Genomic DNA, 22,226 nt, shown 5'->3' with positions numbered 1-22,226 from the left:
TATATATATATATATATATAGTTAAATCCGTTTAATTGGGACACATCGGGGGGCGGTGATCAATCTGTCTCTATTATCCGACTGTCTCAGTAAACCGATGTATAATGTAACTAATACATTTATTCGGGACTCTGCTTATGTTTCACCATTATGCGGTATCCCCATTAAGCGGATTCTACTGTACATATATAATTAATAATTATATTATATATTATAATAAAAAATAAATGCTCAGTATATGTTTATAGTATTTTTGAATTCACTATTTATTTACAAAATAAACACATTGATGAAATGATAATATTTTACATAATATTTGTTCGGTGAAAAACGATATGATAACAATTCATATTATGTCGACTAAACGACCATCACGATCGACGATGAGATTGATAATGGTTGGGCGTGAGGGAAAGTCTTTAATACGCCTTGTACGGTGCTGGTTTGTAAGCGGGCGCTGAGTATGCGGGTGCAGGGTAAGCTGGTGCAGCGTACGCTGGTGCGGAGTAAGCTGGCTTGTAGGCCGGTGCGGAGTTCTTGACTTCGGCGTTGAAACCGTTGTAGTCGTCGGCGGTGTATTCGACGGTGCGGGTGGAACCATCGGCTTCCAAAAGGCTGTAAGATCCTTTGACGTAGCCGTTTCCGTCACTGTATTCGGATTGGCTCTTGACGTCGTAGGTGTGTGGGTCGTTTACGCTGTATTCGAAGTTGTACGGTGTGGGTGGGTATGCGGGTTCTGGGGCGTAAGCCTTTGGTGCTGAGTAAGCGGGCGCTGAGTACGCTGGCTTGTAAGCTGGTGCGGCGTATTGGGAGAGAGCGGTGGCCACGCATGCGGCGAAAATGATCATCTGAAATCAAAAACGAAATTTACTTATAGTCTATACTTCTATAGTATAAAAATATAACTATACTCTCTCTCTCTCTCTCTCAAACATTAATTTTTATATTATTATTATAAAAGTGAGTTTCATGTTTATTTATGTTCATCCGTATAAAAATAGTTTCGGAACGAACTGTAATACATACCTTGGCGGCCATTTTATATTTTTGTGTGTGATAGTTTTTGAACTATATGCTTTGTGAGTGCTATTAGCAGGAACGTATTTGCACTGTATGTGACTGATACTGTTCACTTTAGATTCTCCGTATTTATGTTGAATCGTAACTGTGATTTCATCCCTTCCAATCTCCTTATTTGTTAAACATTGTACATTACATTATGTTTTACTATAATATATTATAGAACCGGTTATATAATATTATGTTATATTTTTCTTTTCATACATTCAACACGGATGGTTACCGCCCTTATGCTAAAAAATCCTTTCCAATTAATCCATATGCTGTATGACATTTTGGAACAATTTAAACATCAGTTGTAGAGTTATGTATATACTTTATATATTATTAACATTTGCTATTGATTACTTATTTTTCAACAATAACACTTACTTATCACGTTAATTATATTTTGACTAAAAGGATTATTAGTAATAATATTATTGTATTAATGTGTCTTACATTATGTATATCAATATATAATGCGTGAAGTAAACAAATCATAAACATTTTATATATATCACTCTGACCGAACCTATTTACGATGGTCAAATATAATATAAACCATTTTTAATTTATAATGCTTTTATTATTAATTATGTCTCTTAAGTACCTAACTGTATATCAAATAAAAATTAAATTAATAAAGTTTTAATAACGTAATTTATTATTTAATTAACGTCTAATAATGTAGCTAATATATGTACGGGTGCTTGAACATAACGGTTTGTTTTTTTTTAAGTATTGTTAGTAATAATTAGTTAGTGCATAAACATGTACCTATTCACGTGGTTAAATTAATTGTTTACGCTTGTCGTCTAAATTACAGAAATAATGCTATGTTCACATAGGTGTAGATTTCGAACCTATAATTTAATATTTTATCTATAATGTATAAGAGGTGGGAAGGACTATCGTGATTTTTTCTCAATAAATTTTGAACCTAAAATTAAAATTCTCATAGACTTAATATAGCATTAATAATTTTATTTTAACTAATAATCGAAAAATAACAATTTATTTTAATAACTATGATAATATGTTTAAAACTTTTAATCAAAAATAATAACCAACGACTTAACGAAAAATATTTTCTTTCGTTATTAAAATTGTAAGTTTTTACATTTTTATCTCTACGTAGTGATGTAAGTTTATTTGGACAATTTTATTTTTTAACTACATAATATTCTTTGTTAATCATTTCCATAAATCTCAGTTTGATTAATTCAATAATAGTTAAATTACTTTATTAAAGTTTAAAAGTTATTGTTAGTTCTTAATGTTTTTATTATATGTTTTAATAAAAAGCGCATGTTCTTTAGACAACTTGGATGATTTAGATTAATAAAATATGTGACTATTAAAAAGCATAAAATATTTATGTACATACTTTATTTTTTAATACAATACTTGTGTTATACGTGAATATATACAACCAGAATTTATTATAATATAGTGATCAAATTAAAATCAATTATTACTTTGAGCAATCAGTATTTTGTTTTAATTAACGAAAATGTTTCAAAACATAATTATAATAAATAATATAATATATAGTTTGTCTATGAAGGTAATGAATATAAGACTGAATAATGAAACATTATCATCAAAACTTTAAGTATTTAATTTAATATATAATATACAATATGCATTTGAATATCTTACAAAATGTTAATATATAATATGTAATCATATACGTGATTCAATTTATATATTACAACAATATTTATTAATATTATTAATTTTTACAGATTAACACACACGCTAATTAATACCAGATGCATGAATGTTGGTCATGTTATAGCATTTACGTATTACCTATTATTAATAGGTGAAATAAACTATATTATATAAAATTAAAATGTACCACACACGCAGAGCAATATATAACAAGACTATTCGCAATTTGAGAAAGATATAATATAATTTAAGTGCGGTAGAAACATAAAGTAAAAGTATAATTATATAAAGAGTTGTTATATTTGTTACATTGTTTATTGTTTTAATAAAATATTCGAACAAATTATTTATTTAATATTTTTGTTACAATATGATAAATTGCACACTACATCTATGTAAATATAGTAATATCTTGATATATATATATGTATAAATTAAAACTAAATGAGTTTTTCAAAAGCGTAGAAACAACAAAATATAACTCATAAATAAGTCTCTGTGATTGTATATAAGTTCGTGAAACTTTGAACCCTTTGTCGTTTGAGTTAAGTACGGCAAGCATTGCAATGCAATATATAATATGCCTAGACAACATTATCCACGTACAGTCGCACCGATTTTTAGGGATTAAAATACAATGTAAAGGCTCATAATATTATATAATATACTTACTAATCTTCCACGTTATCTAAATATCGTATTGATTTTTTTCTATTTTTAGACCTGTATAAGCTTTTTTTTTTTAATTAAACTAAAATGAAAATATTACAAACATTATTTTGAATTAATCAATTATTTTTTTTTTTTAACAATAATAAGCTATTTTAGTAAAATAATAGCTTATTATTAATTAATCAAATTTCTTATACCCTGCACGTTTAATTATGGAAAAGTAACAAATAAACACAAGTTCATGTTCTTACTTATCCTATTGTATAATAAATGTAATTAAATAATATTTTTTTAGTTTATTTACATTTTATAATATAAATATAATAACATTTTATCTGGTATACAATTCGTATTTCAGATTATTGTTTTAAATTCTATAGTATCATCAAATTCAAATTTTAGTGTACATTTATTTTATACGCTGTCTACCGTGTTGATGCTCGTCCACATACCTACTATCGTCAAGTAGGTTATAGTTTGTAAAACGAACAAGAAAACAGTCACTATAAACATTTAAAATATAAAATATACAACTATGTGATTTATGTCTTAATAATAATTGCTCGTTATATTATATATAACGTATTATAAAATATAATATTTTAAAAGGGAATTGAACATTTTTATTGATATATAATATTATTCTGTAAGGAGCATAGTACACATTTGCAAGATTCCTTAACATTTATACAAGCTATCCATCTTTATAAATAATTACATAATTATTAATATATTACATACATAAATATTAACGGGCTCTCATCAGTTATGCATTTAGAATAAGAAAATATAAGAAGTTTCACCTTAGGTCGATGCCTTGATGGTATTTCAACCTACTGAGTTGGGTGTGTTTACATATATGCATTTTTGTTCATTTTGCGTAAGAATATTGCGTGGCATATATACTTAAATATTACTTCGACGTGATCATCTATGCATATCTATATATATTGATGTATGCTTGCATTTATTTTATAATGTGCATTTATTAACCTATTTCTATTACGTAAAATAGCTTTAATTTACATTTAATTTTGTCTCTCTCGTTAAAATCCGACCTCACCACGTCGATATCTATTCTGTTCAATCGACCAGAATCACAGACGTTTACACATTATGTTAATATTTAATTAACAGATCTACATAACATTATTATTCCGTCCATACGCCATTGCTCGTAGTGGTTTAATACTGATATGAGTGTATTGTAGCGCAATAGTTACGATGATAATATGACTGGCGATTCAAAACGTTCATCATAATAATATTCGTGTGTAATTGTATCATTTTTGATCCGAACACAATAATTAGATAATATAGATCTATACATAGTATGTATAATAATAATACGTGTATGCGTATACACGACGTATTTGTATCATATCATATGGAATATGGTTTTAGGCTATTATCGCAGACTGTCTGTAGAGCCATCGTCTATCCATAACCGTAACCTTTCTAAAACAAATGGCTGTCACACAATGACGACAGATTTCGTAAACTTTATTGTTTCGGTTTTCTTTTTCGACCGCCTACGCTGATGGGTACACCTCTACAACGTAATTATGATCATTATTATATTACACGCACATGTACCTATATGTGTATCACAACAGGCGGCCGTTTAACGTGGTATTTTTCCCGACCGGTCGATGCAAATCGTCAATAACTCTGCGTGACGCGTGTATCAAAAGTGAAAAAAAAAATTACGGCATTATGTGACAGAAGAAAAAAAAAATGTAAAACAATATAATTTTCTATAATATTTATTAGAGTAGGAAAAACACAGAAGTAACAAATCAATAGTATGTAAACCATATAAAATAATAAAAAAAAATATATATAAAAAAATTAGGAAGACTTATAAAATAAATAAACGATAGTAATAATAATAATATTGCTTTGTCACTCGCACGTAAAACGTGCTTGTACGTGCTATACAAAACCGTGTAACGACGATGGTACAAGATCAAACTATTATGTGCGAACAGCATAATATCAATGTGACGTATTATTATTATTATTATTATTATTCGATCGTTCGCCATTTGTTTCGGGCGACGTCTGCATAGTTAAATCATGGGTGAACAGTCATTGCGAGGGACTCGTTAGTAGGCGGGGGTCGGGTAAGCCGGGGCCGCTGGGTAAGCCGGGGCCGCTGGGTAAGCTGGGCCAGCCGAGTATGCTGGAGCAGCCGAGTATGCTGGAGCAGCCGAGTAAGCCGGGGCCGGTGAGTAAGCCGGAGCCTTGTAAGCCGGAGCGGCAGCGCCGTACGACGGAGTGCCTTCCTTCTTGACAACAGCGTTGAAACCGTATTCGTCGGCGGTGTACTCGACGATCCTCTTGGTTCCGTCGGCCTCGATCAGGCTGTAGTAACCTTTGACGTTCTTTCCGTCACTGTATTCGGCTTGGCTCTTGACATCTCCGGTGTTGTAGTCGTTGACAGAGTATTCGAAGTTGTACGGCTTGGCCGGGTACTCGGGCTCTTGAGATTTGTACGGTGCCGGTGCGGAGTAGGACGGGGAGGAGTATGACGGTGCAGAGTATGACGGGGCAGAGTAGGATGGGGCAGAGTATGACGGGGCAGAGTATGACGGGGCAGAGTAGGATGGGGCAGAATAGGACGGAGCAGAGTAAACCGGGGCTGATTTATAAGCCGGGGTTGGTTTGTAGGCTGGACCAGCAGGCTTGTAGGCCGGGGCTTGGCTGTACGACGGGGTCGATTTGTATGACGGAGCAGGGCTGTATGATGGAGTTGGTTTGTAGGCCGGTGCTGGGCTGTATGATGGAGGAGCTGGCGTATATGCGGGAGCTGAGTTGTATGATGTAGTCGAAGGATACGACGAAGATGGGTACGAAGGTACAGAGATAGGTGTGACAGTGTTCACAACCAATAATAGGCATGCCGAAACTCCAAAAATCTAAAACACATGACGCATAAACAATAAGTAATTAAAATTTTTTTTTTATTGGTCAATTTAATTTTAGAAATTTCAGGTTATGTACATAAATATATCGTGCATACTATATAACGGTCTTAAATCAAAAGTTATGTTTGAACAGTATTATATTAGTTTGTTTTGAAAAAATACAACAGAGGACAATTAAAAAATAATTTCGTTTTAGTTGCCTGTTGAAAATATATTTTAAAAACGTGTATTTTTTGTATACCGAATAATATTATCATTAAAAAATAGCATTGTTGACAAAAGACGTGAAAAATAATCTTTGAGGTCGGGTCTGTCATGCATATTAAATTGTATGCACATTACGCACACATTATTGTAGTCAGATTTAAAAATCAATAATGAATTACCATCATTGCCGTTATGGTTTAATCTTGCGCACATTTAATGAATACAACTATTGAACAATATTTTTGTATACATCAATGCAGAGCGTTGTACATGTCTCGCGTTTTAGATAAATTTATATCACTTTATATATTTATAGACAATCCTACTGGTTAGTTTAATGCAAAACTTTCAAAGCTCGTAAACATATAATTATACTACTCCATTAGTAAATAAATCACAGTAAGTACAAAATCAATAAAATGTTGCATTTCGTACTACGAAATATTACTAAAACGACTGGTATGATTTTAAAGCGTCTGCGGAATACTTCTGTTACTATGTGGTTTGATCATTTCTGGATCGAGAGCGAAAATTCCTTTATTGGAAACCTAACGCAGATGCACTACGAAATCGCGTAATACTGCAGAGTATTTGTGTCACATGGATTATTTCTCTATGCAACCTCTTGCATAATACATGTTCGCTAGTAAGATATTAAACAGTTGTAATATGTTTGTTTGAGAAGTTCTTATTACTTTGCTCGAGTTTGACTGATTTTTAAAGTATTTATATCACTAGTACAGGCTTTTTTGAACATAGTATAATAACCTAACTTTAGAATAGGAATGATATTTTATAGGAAAGCATATTAAGTGTCACCTCGTTTTGTAAAAATAAAATCATCAAACAGCCATAATTACGTTTTCTATCGGAACAATTTACATAAAAACATAACTGCAGCAGGTTTAAAATGAAATTAACATAAAGAATTAAATTTTAAATTTACTCATAATCTAAAAGTAATAATTATATTATATATTTATAATACATTATACATTATAATATATGTTTACTATAGGGTTTTATTAGATTTATTAATTTAAAGATTAAAAAATTAACTAAGTACCTTGCAAGTTATGGGTTATAGCATACATGAACTAGATATATTATATCTACTTGGCACTAACAATATAAAATATAAATGTATAAAGTGAATAAAAAGTATTCATTCAAACTTGAGCAAGTACTATCACGACTGAATAATTTAAATTGAGTGAAATTTAAAAGCAAAAAAAAAGTATTCTATATTTGTATAATGTAATACGAGTATATATATTATACTAATTTACATATTTCTATGATAGTCATTATGTTAAAATTTATTTGATTTTGCAATTATAATTTTCTAGTAAAAGAAATAATTTTCATAACAGTGTCTATACTTAGAAAGTAAGATTATTGGGTATTTTTTATAATGTTTCAAATGTTTACAATACAAACTGAAATTTAACACATTACAGTTTTGTTATAATCTTTTAAATACGCAATTAATGAAATCTTTGAAATAAATAAAAATAAATATTTAAAATAAACTACACGTGAATAATTTTACGATATTAAAAAGATTACGGTATAACACGCGATCTTTCTATCACCGAAATATCATTATGGAAGCGATCATCATTTGTAACTTTATAGTGATATAATATAATGTCAGGTATGTCTTGTTTTGAAATATGCTTTGGAAAATTCGTTAAACACTCGGTTGACAGCTTTAATATTGTGTTAACATGATAATTATTTTAGCCGGACGTGTTCAAATATATCTAACGATGTACTCGAAAACGTGAACGTTGTTCGGTGCGATTGATCGAATTCAAAGTCGTGATATCGATACCGAATTTATCGTTAAACCGATCGAGTAATGCACAGACATTAATTGTTTTCCATACGTATTTATATTGTATCCGAAATGATAACCCGACGAATATCCATTGTAGGTGGCTACTACACACCGACATCAGAAATCTCGCGAAACTATTGTCACAATAAATAATAATAATTATAATAACATAATATTAATATATTATATTGTATTTCTACAATATCATTATACTCACTGTGAACGCCATGGTTTGTTTGGTTTCTGTGTTCGGACCAGTTCACAGCTCTTCGTCAGATGGGACAATATTACGTCGGCCACGCGGTTTTCGGTTTATATAGGTTTAAAGTTGGGGACCTCACGTTTCGGAGCGGGCGCGGCGTGGGGGTATCTCCGTATAATGCGCGATATACACACGTCATATTATGGGTACACATAATGCTGTGTGTAATGCCGCCGCCGTCGGCGTCGCGCGGGCCGCAGACCGCAGCCACAGCCCTCGGGGCCGCCAGCCAGAGGGGACGGTGCGACGACGTCCGGGCCGTAATAACGATTGTAAATAATACATAACAACGATTACATTATATCTATACCTACGATATGTTACAGCTAGACGTATTACCTATATATATATATTATACTAAGTAACATAATAATAATGTATAATATCATAATAGTAATAATAGCAAAGCCGATGACGTGTCGAGCGTGGTGAGCGTGCGAAAAAAATATATACCCAATATCGCAGTATTATCGTATACAGGTAATTGAATTATTATTATTATTATTATGTGACAAAAAAAATATATATATCATAAAGAATACGCGTGTGGTACGCGATATTGTGTACGCGCCACGCGACTTTTGACGAAACAAATGTCAGCGTATGTATTGTCGACAATCGGGTCAAGACCGTTCGGCCCGTTCGGGTTATGGGAACCGCGAACGTGGAGCTTTGGGGCACCGCCGATGTCGACAAGAGTACAGCGGTATAGTATAATATAGTGTATTTATAGGTATATACTATATAACTATACCGATATATATTCGCTATACACTTGTGTTTTCCGCAATCACCTGCAGCCGACCACCTCGAGTCGCCAGATTTCATTTCGTACCTCGACAACGCGCCGAAGGCATTTTTGTATAAGTCAATTTAATGACATTCGTACATTGCGTAGGTAAATAGGTAATATTATGTGTATTATAATACCACACTAGACGAGTTAAAATAGTTTTCTATTCATTCATATTTCGAAATAATCAAAATTACCTATAATTTTTTTTTTATATAAACCCAAGTAGTGACTCATTTTTAAACGATTTTGATACGAATTATTTTTATTTGAGTGTACAGTGTGTTATAAAAATCATCTGACATAATGTGGAGATATCCGGTTCTCACACCATTTCCTTCACTTGCTAATAAATAGTATTAAGAGATTACAATATATACAAACTTGTTTTGATAATTTTATAATCGCACTTCTTCAGATGCAAATTTATTGATACATATTTTATTTTTAAAATTTAAAATGATAATGGCTTCTGCTCTTAAATCTCATGATATATAGGTTTGTTGATTCCAATATTTTTCATCAGATCCACCTTTGAACCACCTTTTATGAGTCAATACATTTACAAATATGCATTATGCACTGATATTTTTATATACTCTAAAGAATAATTAATGTTCACTAAAAATCAAAAATAATTAAATTGTAAAGTATAGAAAAACTTATTGTATTTTATTACTTACCTTTAAATTAAAATTATAATGAATAATTCTGTTGTGCATTTAACTGACTTTAATGGGTGTTAATAAATATATTATTATTATGCATTATTGGTCCGGAGCGGAGCGTGCGTACAATTTTATACGATTCTACGATGATATTTTTGGCGTGGTAAAATGCAATATATAACTTTAATAACTGTTTATTAAATATTTAACAGTCCTAAAAATTGTATATAATATACTCAATTATACCCAGCTATTTATTATAGTGATGTAACTTTTTAATGTTTTTAAGGTTCACAAATAAATCTATAATAAAATACATAAAATGTAAATATTAAGAAATACAATCAAGCATAGACATAACGATGAATCTTTATCATTTTTGGTTGAATACTTCTCTGTTCAGAATCCTTATTCTTATGCAATAGTTTATTTTTCCCAAAAAAATAAAAATTATTCATTGTTGCGGATGGCAATCTATCCACTTAATATTTTGTATACCATTATATGATATATATATATTTTTTGAAGTTTAATTTCAAATAGTTATTGTTTATAAATAGGTAATAGCCACTATAGGTACTTAATATATATATATATATATATATATTAAAATAAATTATTCTCGTCATCTATATATTTTTTTCTTTGTTTGTATAGGTAAACCGAAATGCTATATTATAGATTATAGTGCTTTTAATACAAACAAAATGGGTCATTAACTAGTAGTATCATTATGCGACATGAGAATATATTGTAAATATCTCTAAAAGTTGATGTATAACTACATTAGTTTGGATCTCACCACAGTATCCAATTAAAGTGATAGAGAAAGAAACCCCGGAGCTTATACTTGAATGCACTTGACATTTTATTCAATTAAAAACTCTGTACGCTATATTCATTGTGTAATAAACTAATATTTTTGCATCCATCAATTCAAGATTTAAATTCATCATTCATATAGTACTTATAAGTTACATTAATGATCTAATAATAAAATAAAAAATGAATAAATAAATAAACAATAATCTATCCGTCAATTAAAATTATTTGAACATATTTTTGTGTTGTTTATAAATATGTATATTATTTATTCCTGTTTTTTTGTTTACTCATCAATTGTCAATGATATTTTTATATAAATATTATTAATTTATTAAAATGAAATATTATAAATAACATGCGTATATAATAATATAATAATTAAATAATCGAATTTCAAATCGTATGAATTAGATCACTTATTGTTTAATTAAATTCAAGAGAAGACAATTTAGGTATTATTTAATGTATATACCATCGAAATAAGTACAATTTGATGTAATATTTTAAATTTAAAAACCATGATGAGTCATAATAATACGCGTGACATGGAGTTTTTGAAGCACTTTTGTTTACATGAAAGTGTTCTCGAGATTATTCTTTTTTTTTTTTGTAATTTAATAACAAACTTACCAAAAGCTTCATATTTTTCATAATTTTATTATTTTTAAAATTAAGAATTTAGTAAAATAATCTGTTTGAAGTATCATCTGTGTTCACTTTTCAATATTAGAGAAGCTATATGAATGTTTTAGAGCACTTTTACCACGCTATAAAGATTTTTTAAAACAAAAAAAAAAATAAAAAAAATACTAAACCAATAGCTTTTGTTCATTATAAAAAATCCACTTTATTACCTTACATGCAGTTATTAAAATCGATGAAATTTCAAAAATGACCAGTAAAGTTATAGAAATAAACTATAAAAACCCTAATCATATAACACTAAATATTATACATATTAATAAATATTATTAAAATATATATTTTTTTATTCGCCAAAAACTCATTTTAATTTATAATTATTAAGATACCAAAAAACGGAAACACCATGAATGTCAGGTATTTATTGAAATTTTAAAGTATTAAAATTAAATGTACAATATTTGGTGCTGAATTTGTAAAACAGATCATCATATTTTGAACAAGATATTTAAACAGTTTAATTTATGACATAATGTAGTTTATAACAAATTTGTCTAGATTTTCGTGTTATTAAGATCATTTTATATTACTACATAGAAAAGATATTTATTAGTATTGTGGTTAAATAATTCAATAATATTATTAATTATATTTTAGGTATTTTTGTAAACAATTACACTTTATCTGAAATTTCTTTTTAAACTGATAATATACACAAATACTATCACTATTCAATTTTCAAATGATTATAATTTATAATATATTAAACAATAAACATAATATAATCAACATAATAATGTGTACTAGGTACGCGTTAATCGGTACATTCTCGGGAATCTGTTAATTTTATTCATGAGTTCATAATATTTTAAACTGTAATTCAATGATCGGTTTATTCAATACTTGGATTTAATAGTATATAAAATTGAATTTTTATATAATAATAATACATTAATACTAGTAATATTATGTACACAATATGATTTTAAGCAATACATTTATTGTAATAAACTGTATTGGAATTTAGTTTTTTTGTGTTTTTGTATACGATATTCGCCATTCAGTGATATTCGTGTTGTAATATTTATTATTAAATAGAATTTTTATGCACGTTTTAGTTGTTTGTGTGTTATAGCCCAACGTCAAACGGTGAACGTTCGAAATTTAGCATAATTAATTCGTTTTAATATGTTACCACGTGAGTGAATCTTAAGATGAACTCTAAAGTATGTTCAGAAATGTTACGTACCTATCTATTATATTATTTTATTATGTAAAAATATACATTATATGTAGCATGGATGCTGTAGAAAAAGATTATATAATATTATCAAAATCTATAAAACAATTACTTTTTAACTTTTTATAAAATTATAATTAACAAAATATTTGAATATTAGCGTTTAAATCGTTATGTCTACTTTTATTTTGTTTTTAACGTTCGTGCACGAAGAAAAATAAATAAATGTACCTATTCTTTAATAACTACATCTTTAATCGAAGTAATAGTTATTTTGATTTAAAATGTTTGTAGACCAATAATTTAGCTTAGCTAATTAATGATACATGGGTAATTTATCGATTTTTCCCTGTAGTATTGATTAGTTACATTATAATTATGTTTTATATTTTTATTCCAATGACATGAATACATAAGATACGTCTTAGCAAAATTATTTTTATACTTTAAAATAATATAATCCAAATGACAATTAATTTCATTCACCATTAAATAACTAATTTCAAGGTATGTTTATTCATACCTACAATACACATGAATCCACTTAAATATAATTTTTGTGGCTACGTTATTATTGTGAACGTTTGTTGATTTATAATATTTTATTTTTATAATAATTCTTGCAATTTCTATTAAATAACTATAAAAAAAAATTAAGTTAGTTATACTACTCACACCTCACAAGTTATGTTAAAATTGCACATATTATACAAACCTCATAATAATATTTGGATATAACCGGTATAAATAAAATTAGATTAATTATATTACTATGTGTAATCCATCAAAGATTTATTATAATTAATTAATTCTTATATTATTTTTAAAAATCAAAAATTTATTTTTAATCGAACTGTTTTGTATAAATTACATAATAAGTATCATAAATTCTATGGTAAAAGGGAAACAGCGGCATAAAAAAAACCACATTATTATATATAGAAATACAAACCCAGTTTTCACTGTCATTTGAATAACAAAGCTATAGCTCAAGAGATTTGTGGGGGCGACCAGATGAGTAGTAAAAAAAATCCATTTACGTTCATTATTTCATTTTTTTCTTGGTATCGGTACATATAGTCAGCAAATTTTCCTTTGTAAAAATTTCCGATAATATCTCATACAACATGAACTGTTTTAATATGTCAAGAGCACACTGTTTTTTTTTTAAAATTATTTATGAACAAAAGTTCAAATAGCTATACAATATTCATAAAATCATATTTTTGACCTGGCAAGTACATCAGTCCTATTAATTAAGGTTTGATTACAATTAATCATTTTACAATAAGTAATTTTATAAATTGAATAATTGAAGGTGTAAATCAATAATAATGATATAAAAAGCAATTTTCTCGTTAATATGTTCAATCCCAGATATTAATGAATAATATTATCATCTAGTTTAGTAGAATAAATCAATTTAATAACAACTAATATTTTAAGTAAAAAAAAAAAAAAAATACGAAAAAAGTCAACTTCAGAAATAACATATTATATTTATTAAGATGTAAATATAATAATTGATTTACAATCACATAGTTATAGTTTAAAAAATAAAAACAAAACAAATAACACATTTTTTGTTCTTATTCAAATATTTAAAGAGCATAAAAGTTAAGTTGTAACATTTATAATTTGGTATTCGAAATAAGAGTTATAATATTATTTCACTTTTTATCATGGTTGATAAATAGTGAAATAATTAGTACGATGGAGCTTCGTATTGTTGAGATTGTTTGGCTGGAACACCATAGGACGATTCTTGTTTGTTATACGCAGGTGCGTTATAAGAAGGCTGTGCACCATAAGACGATTCTTGTTTGTTGTACGATGGTGCGCTGTAAGCAGCTGGTGCAGATTTATATGATTGAGAGTCCTTGTTGTACGCTGGAGCTGATTTGCTGTAACCCTGAGCTTCTTCTTTTTTCACGTCTGCGTTGAATCCATTTTCATCAGCGGTATATTCGACTATTCTGCGGGAACCATCAGACTCCAACAAAGTGTAGTATCCTTTTACGTGATATCCGTCACTTTCCTCCTTTTGGCTTTTGATATCATATGTGTGTTCGTCATTTACGCTGTATTCAAATTTGTACGGTCTTGGTGCATAAGATTCTTCAGCATGAGTTTGTTGGCTTGGGTAAGATGGATAAGCCGATGTGGAATAGGATGGTTGTTTGTTGTATGATGTAGCAGGAGCAGAATATGCTTGTGGCTTAGCTTCGTATGAAGGAGTTGAGTATTGGGATACTGGGTACTTGGGTTGTTCATAGGACGCAGACGGAGCAGAGTAAGATTGTTGCTTACCGTAGGCTGGGCTAGAGTAAGAAGGAGCTGTGTAAGAAGGAGCTGAGTAAGAAGGAGCTGAGTAAGATTGTGGTTTACCATAAGCTGGAGCAGAGTAAGAAGGAGCTGAATAAGATTGTGGTTTACCATAAGCTGGAGCAGAGTAAGAAGGTGCTGAGTAAGATTGTGGTTTACCATAAGCTGGAGCAGAGTAAGAAGGAGCTGAGTAAGATTGTGGTTTACCATAAGCTGGGGCAGAGTAAGATTGGGCATGGGGAGCGGAATATGATTGTGCCGAATAAGACGGAGCCGAATACGATGGAGCTGAGTATGATGGAGCTGAGTACGAAGAAGGAGAAGAGTAAGCTTGTGGCTTACCATATGCTGGAGAAGAATATGAAGGAGCAGAATAGGAAGATGACGAATATGATGGCGCCGAGTATGAAGGAGAAGAGTAAGCTTGTGGAGCAGAATACGATTGGGGCTTGGCACCATATGATGGAGCTGAGTAAGAAGAAGGTGAATACGATGGCGAAGAATATTCCTTTAGTCCATGGCCGGATGAATATGAAGGCGAGCAATCTAATCCAGCAATGATATTGGCTTGAATTGCCAAACAGGCAATGATTAAGGCCTGTGAACATTAAAAATATAATAAATTACTTATTTTCACGGTTTGTAGTTATATTTTAAAATATAATTTTGTACAAGTACAATATGTCATAAAATTTGTTCCTTTAAAGCCTAAATTTGTTTATAAATAATGCGCTTACCCAGTTGTTATAATTAAAAAAAAATAAAAATTTAAAAATTCAATTAGTAAATAAATTAAGAGCAAACAATATTTTAAGTATACGTTTTATTAAAAAATGTATGTTTTCTTTTTTCTTTTATTGGCAATATTTTTACAAGTATAATAGTAACTACGTAGATCATAGATATATAAATATATTGTATTTAATATGAATATGTGTCATACCAATACATAATGGATTTTTATAAGCCATAGTTAGATAACATTGCATTTTTTAGTTATAATTAATTACATTAGAGTTATGCAATGTTGAATAGAAATAAGAATGTGTCAGTGAAAGAAAAAGGAAACAAGTGGTTTTACTGTATTAGACATTATTTTAAATTAAAACAAAACTATAATATACTTGAGGTCTGTTTCAATTTGGAACAATTACTATGTACGTGATTTAAACCGTTATCGATATAATACAATACAACAGTAATCGTATTAATTTAATACTCATCATTACTATATTTTCGATTTAATTTATATATAAAAAAAAAATATTAATAATAATAATTGCAATAGTAAACCAACACTAAAATAAGTAGTTATTAATAAAAGCTACGGAAATTTAAAAAAAAAAAATTGCTTTTTCTGCGGAAAAAATAGTTTTTAATTTACGTGCATATTACATGCAATATTACAATGTATTTATTAATCGAAACATAATATGGCTGGAACATAATATCAGTCACCTTATTAAGGTAAAACGTCATGATAAAAACGAAAGCGCACACTAACACACTTTGACAGATGTATATCAGTGGTACATAAAAACCGGTTCGGTTTCGACTTCTTTATGTTACAGTCGGCATGAAATAAAAAAAAAAAAAGCCGACTACTATTATAATATGTGTATAAGATATTATATCTGCCTACCTACATTGACTTCGCCTACTACGTGCATTATTATACAATACTATACATTTAAAACTATTATAGTATAACTGATAAATTTCAATAATTAAGAGTGATTGAATAAACTTAGTATTTTATTTTTATAGTATTCGACTACGATTATAAAATATTATAACGTGTATACCCAATAGACTTTTTCCAAAACAAAATTACTCTTATTATCATTTATCATCCGTAATATAGTTAAACGGATTTTACGACATTACATTAGTCACCTATCACATTTTAAGCCCGAAAACAGTAGGTATAGCTGCGAATTGTGATCGAATATTATATTATCATATACCTTATAATATTATCTACTGGTTTTTAACACTGAGTTCTAATTTTTAACCTGTTGCAATTTTTTTATGAGCAATTATTTTATATACGCATAATTAAGTTAAATGCAATTATTTTTATTGGTTATTATCATTATTAGTTTATAAGTTTAGAGATGGCGGAAAAAATGTCTTAGCGGTTTTTCAATTAAAAATATTATTTTTTGTAGTTGCATTTTATCAATATAGAAAATCTGGTTTCTGAAAATTGTTGCTAAGCAGTAGTTTTATTTTAAATTTAAAATGCTATAAATTAAACTATTAATATAATGTATGGTTATCGTGAAAGTAAAATTTAAACCTGAAATCAATAATAATTATCGTTTTGGCCTTGTTACAGATTTTTTCGTTTGTGACAAATATTGTCCTCTAACTGAAGGGTTTATCGTTTGGTCACGTATATTAAATACCTACGTATAATATAATATTATGTTTACTTTAAATATTTCATTGTTAAAAAATAAAATAGGGCGTGCCCTTAACATGTTTATTTTAACTTTATAAGATCATAATATATTTTAACGAAAATTGAAAAAAAACTCGAATTAAAGCGTTGATCGTTTGGTCTTGGCACCGTTAAAATATTATATTCGAGTTTTATATTAATTGTATTGTGCGTGAATAATAACTATCCTGATACATACAAAAAATAATCTATTCAAATCATCAATAGGATTAAACATACGAGTAAATGTATAATATTGTATAGAATAGTAATATTTAAAATTTTATTTACATAATTAAATTTAGTATTTTTCATTTATTAATATTTTATGTTCTTTTTACGATTTACAATTTAATGACATTTTAAATCAAGTATTATATTATGTACCTATATGTATATATTATATATGTATTTTTGATAAAAATTCATTAAAAACCACTTTTAAAAATTAAAATTAAACATAATTTTTTACTTTGCAATATTGTATTTATTTATTTATTCGTATAGTGAATATTGTGTTATTTATGTAGGTAGTAGGTACTATTAATTTTCTAAAAGCCATTAAAAACTCGATTTTATTGCAGATCTAACATGTTAAGACTTTCAAAATATCATAATAGTTTTTCAATGTATAATATAATATTAAGAAAATCTATATAATATTATATTTAATTAAAATAATCATCATTCTGATAATTTTGAGTTTGATGAATTAATATTTATTTAAGGATTATAATTGAAAGTAATTAATGCAAAATAACATTATTTATAAACTAAGTACATAGATAGTTTTAGACGGTAGTAATACAATATTATTTTACTGACATTTTGCCATTGATAATTAAATTAAAATATTATCATATTGAGTAAGTATCTATTATCTAATAATGTAAATAAATTGTTCTTTGGATGTTACAAAAAAAAAAAATTAAATTAAAACTGGTCACGAAATACATTTATAACTATTGATGTTCCAAAATACCCATCACGTCCAGTAAAACGATAAATTAGACATGTTTGTTCATTTTGTTAGAAGTTACCTAATTAAACTATAATTTGTTTCATATTATTGCGCATTGCCACGAAATAATACTATACACAAACATTAAAATATTTATACTTTCTCACTTGCTAATTTTAAATGTAAATCTTAAAAAAATAAAACCGTTAAATATAACTTCATCAAAGATTCAAAGACGAACCAAAAAAATAAGAAAAATATATATATAATATAACACTTACTTTGGCTGCCATTGTGTGGATAAGTTTAGTTGATACGATAATATTTGTTTGATGAACACTGATCGAACTGACAGATTATATTAATGTTAGTGACGAACGATCCGAAATTTATATACTATAAAAATATAGTCGTCGACCCTACTTCGGACACCCTTAGGATGAGTACGTAATGTATAATTACGTCCGTATACGATAAACAACATCATTTTCGGAGAATATCGTATATCGATCAACGTAGTGGTGTGTAGTCAATCAGCGTAACTGTCGCCCGGGGCAAAGAATTGGCCAAACGGTTCATCCCCGCCGGTAATAAAACGGTATTAATATCAATTATAATAACAAGTAATAATAATGAAAATTGCTAATCAAAACAAAATTACCCATGTAATTTGTCAAAAGAAATCGACGGGTAACCACTTTCGCCCTGTTATATGGAGGTATCTGTTTATTTAGACGCCGTCTAACTGGATAGGCATACGTAATATTTGTGGAAAAGTGTTAAATGCTATAATACTGTATGCATATAATATTATTATGCATGTTTATCATATTATATTTATATTTGCAATTGAATACCTGTAACCCTATAGTGTAGTTATATCTATAACACGAGCTTGAGGCATCAATTCGATGAACTAACAGAGTTAGCCATTATTGTGACCTAGTTTGAATATTTTTCCACAATTATTGGCCCGGCGAAGGATATCAGATCCATGTATTATAATACACCACCACATCAATGTCGAATGTTTTTTTTTATTCTTTAAATAAAATGGTTTAATAGTCTGTCTAGGTATAGATTATTAGTTAGTACAATTTTTGTGCATTTATTATATTTTCAATACCGTAAATTAACCATATTATAATAAATTATAATCTTATTTTTTGTATACAAGTATAAAAAAGTGTTAACCATCAAAATAAATTGTTTATTGACTGATCAAATTTAGTTAGTATACAATTATTTATATTGCATACAATTATTATTATAGCGTACTATAAACACTGTACTAAAACTTTAAACTCATTATAATATCAACTAGAATTACTAGGTACATTCTAATCACCTAGACTAACATGTAATCATAAAAAGATATCCACTATTAATATAGTTGATATTATGCTGTTTGGTGTTTATTACTCTAACCAAAATAAGAATTAAAATTAAATTTTATATTTCAAAGTTTAATTTTTTTTATATTACGGGACTTAATTTATAATCGAAAATATAGTTTTAATGGCATTTAAATTTCTTAGTTAAAAATATTCTACCAAACATTACGACATAAACACGATTTATGTTTGTAACTTTTAACTTTCAAATTTGTAAAAAGTTGTGTGCTATAATTTTAACCTAAGTATTTCTTGTTGTGTATTACTTTAGTACATACTATAAGAAAACTGTTTAGTGCTTCTCTCTGATTTAGTTTCTGACTAATATGACAATCGTCATTCGTTAAACATTTAAGATCGATGTTATTTTATTGCTGTCGATAAATTATAGTTGTGCGTACATTTCAAGGATACAATTATTTTAAAACAATTGTCAGGATTTAACCTTGCTCCATATTTATTTGATGTTTTAACACGTTATACATAATATATATATATATATATATATATTCAGTACCAGTTATATAATTATTTCAATGTGAGTCAAACATTGTAGCTAAACTTTAATATCTTTATATATTATGTATACATATTTTATACACACATATATAAACATATTGTATAATATATTGATCACTTAACAAATAAGTTATCTATACAATAAAATATACAACAATGTCTGCTATTACATATTTAACAATTATTATATTAAACCTTAATCAAGTATTTTTATTTTTTGATAGAAGTATTTCAATTTGTATTGAACAAGTGAAGATATATTTAAATAAACTATGCATTTTTACAACAAATACTAATATATTATGTTACTCTATAGTAAAGTCCAATTTGTTTTTGTTTTTGTATTTTTATAGAGATAGATTTAAATACTCACTAAAATATATTTAACATTAATACAATTTAATATAACGTGCTCTTTAGAATATACTCGTGTTAAAAAAAATACAAAACATTCGCTAAATTTTAAGTAAAATGTGCCATAATTTTTACTCACGAATCACAAGTATCTACCTATTAACACACACTCACAAACTCACTCACTTACGCGTGAGTATGTATTTGTCGATGCGACGATGCCTCAAGATAAATTGAGTAATCAAGCTTCATAATATTGTTATATTTTCTTTACAACATTATCAATATTTTTGTATTGTTAATATCTAATACCTATGCATAGCAATTTTATTTTTACTACTAATTATTTTTAATTATTAAAATTGTATACACTTTTACAATTCAAAGTGATAAACAATACAATTTTAATTAATTTTAAACCTTTAGATTTAGAATAGCCTACTACAATTTCGATAGTTATTTATTATTTATAACTAAATACGAATAAAATTAAAGTATACAATAAAAACGATATTTTAGTTTTAATGCAATAAATACTAAAGAATTTGATTGATACTATTGAATATAGAGCAAAGAATATTATTGGCTGGATAGGTATAAAAAAACATGACGAAAATTTCAAACAAATTAAATTAAGGTATTTTGATATCGTTAAAGACAAATTTAATTCAGAGGAACATTAAAGTATTAATGAATGGCGTTACTCGTTGTTCGCCTCTCAATAAACTAATTATTATAAATATTTATATTTTATATGTACGGTTAAGTATAATTTTTGATTATAAGTAGGTCGTGTTTATAATTTCAATAAATGCACATAAATTAAGTTAAATTATATATTTACGTGAGGTCAATAAACTAACGATTATGTATTGTTGAAATAAATAATTGTTTTTCTAGTGCGATTGAAATGGTTTTACGTAATTGTAAATATGCGTTGTGGGGGTTCGATACGAATAGAACCGTAGACGAAATTAAAATACGATTCCGTATGAATGAATATATTATTACATATTATTATGATAAACCTACTATGTTTTTATTGTACGATTGCATAAATAAAACATAGGTTAGGTACTAAGCAGTTTACTAACGTGCAACATACGGTCATCGTAGTGGTGCCCATATTGATGAAGACAATTATTTTTCGAATACTGTTTAAATTATAATTATATTATGTCATTACGAAACTATAATCCCATACGGCCGACGAAATCTACGTAAAATTACGATTTGTAATCGAATTCCGAGCAAACGCGAATTCGCTATACGGTAGCACCGATGTCGGCGTGTACACGCAAAACGCCAAGTTCGCGTTATAACTGTATATATATATATATATATATATATAAATATACGCCAAAATTATACCACTATCTAAGCTCTAGTAACAGCTGCCACATTCG

The 22,226-nt window shown here is 28.1% G+C and overlaps 4 protein-coding genes across 6 annotated transcripts in view; 1 reads left to right on the top strand and 3 right to left on the bottom strand.

Annotated features, from left to right (window-relative positions):
• The window catches only part of LOC132921140 (Kv channel-interacting protein 1-like), a 411,785-nt gene that overhangs the window by 98,260 nt on the left and 291,299 nt on the right, over positions 1-22,226 (top strand). The gene's annotated exons all lie outside the window — the stretch shown is intronic.
• LOC132921158 (cuticle protein 7-like) lies at positions 238-1,157 on the bottom strand. The gene is made up of 2 exons (XM_060984017.1): positions 1,027-1,157; positions 238-848 (listed from the first exon to the last, which is right to left on the bottom strand). The coding sequence occupies exons 1-2, from the start codon at positions 1,036-1,038 to the stop codon at positions 420-422; spliced, it is 441 nt and encodes a 146-aa protein (XP_060840000.1). The 5' UTR covers positions 1,039-1,157; the 3' UTR covers positions 238-419.
• LOC132921141 (cuticle protein 19.8-like) lies at positions 5,162-8,759 on the bottom strand. Its single transcript, XM_060984000.1, has 2 exons — positions 8,609-8,759; positions 5,162-6,332 (listed from the first exon to the last, which is right to left on the bottom strand). Exons 1-2 carry the CDS (start codon positions 8,618-8,620, stop codon positions 5,520-5,522), a joined length of 825 nt encoding a protein of 274 aa, XP_060839983.1. The 5' UTR covers positions 8,621-8,759; the 3' UTR covers positions 5,162-5,519.
• LOC132921139 (DNA-directed RNA polymerase II subunit RPB1-like) lies at positions 14,301-18,985 on the bottom strand. Its single transcript, XM_060983996.1, has 2 exons — positions 18,835-18,985; positions 14,301-15,744 (listed from the first exon to the last, which is right to left on the bottom strand). Exons 1-2 carry the CDS (start codon positions 18,844-18,846, stop codon positions 14,527-14,529), a joined length of 1,230 nt encoding a protein of 409 aa, XP_060839979.1. The 5' UTR covers positions 18,847-18,985; the 3' UTR covers positions 14,301-14,526.

Source organism: Rhopalosiphum padi, chromosome 2 (assembly GCF_020882245.1).
Source record: "Rhopalosiphum padi isolate XX-2018 chromosome 2, ASM2088224v1, whole genome shotgun sequence".
Lineage (NCBI taxonomy): Eukaryota > Metazoa > Arthropoda > Insecta > Hemiptera > Aphididae > Rhopalosiphum > Rhopalosiphum padi.
The sequence above is the reverse complement of the archived record's forward strand: the minus strand, read 5'-3'. Positions and strand labels throughout refer to the sequence as shown.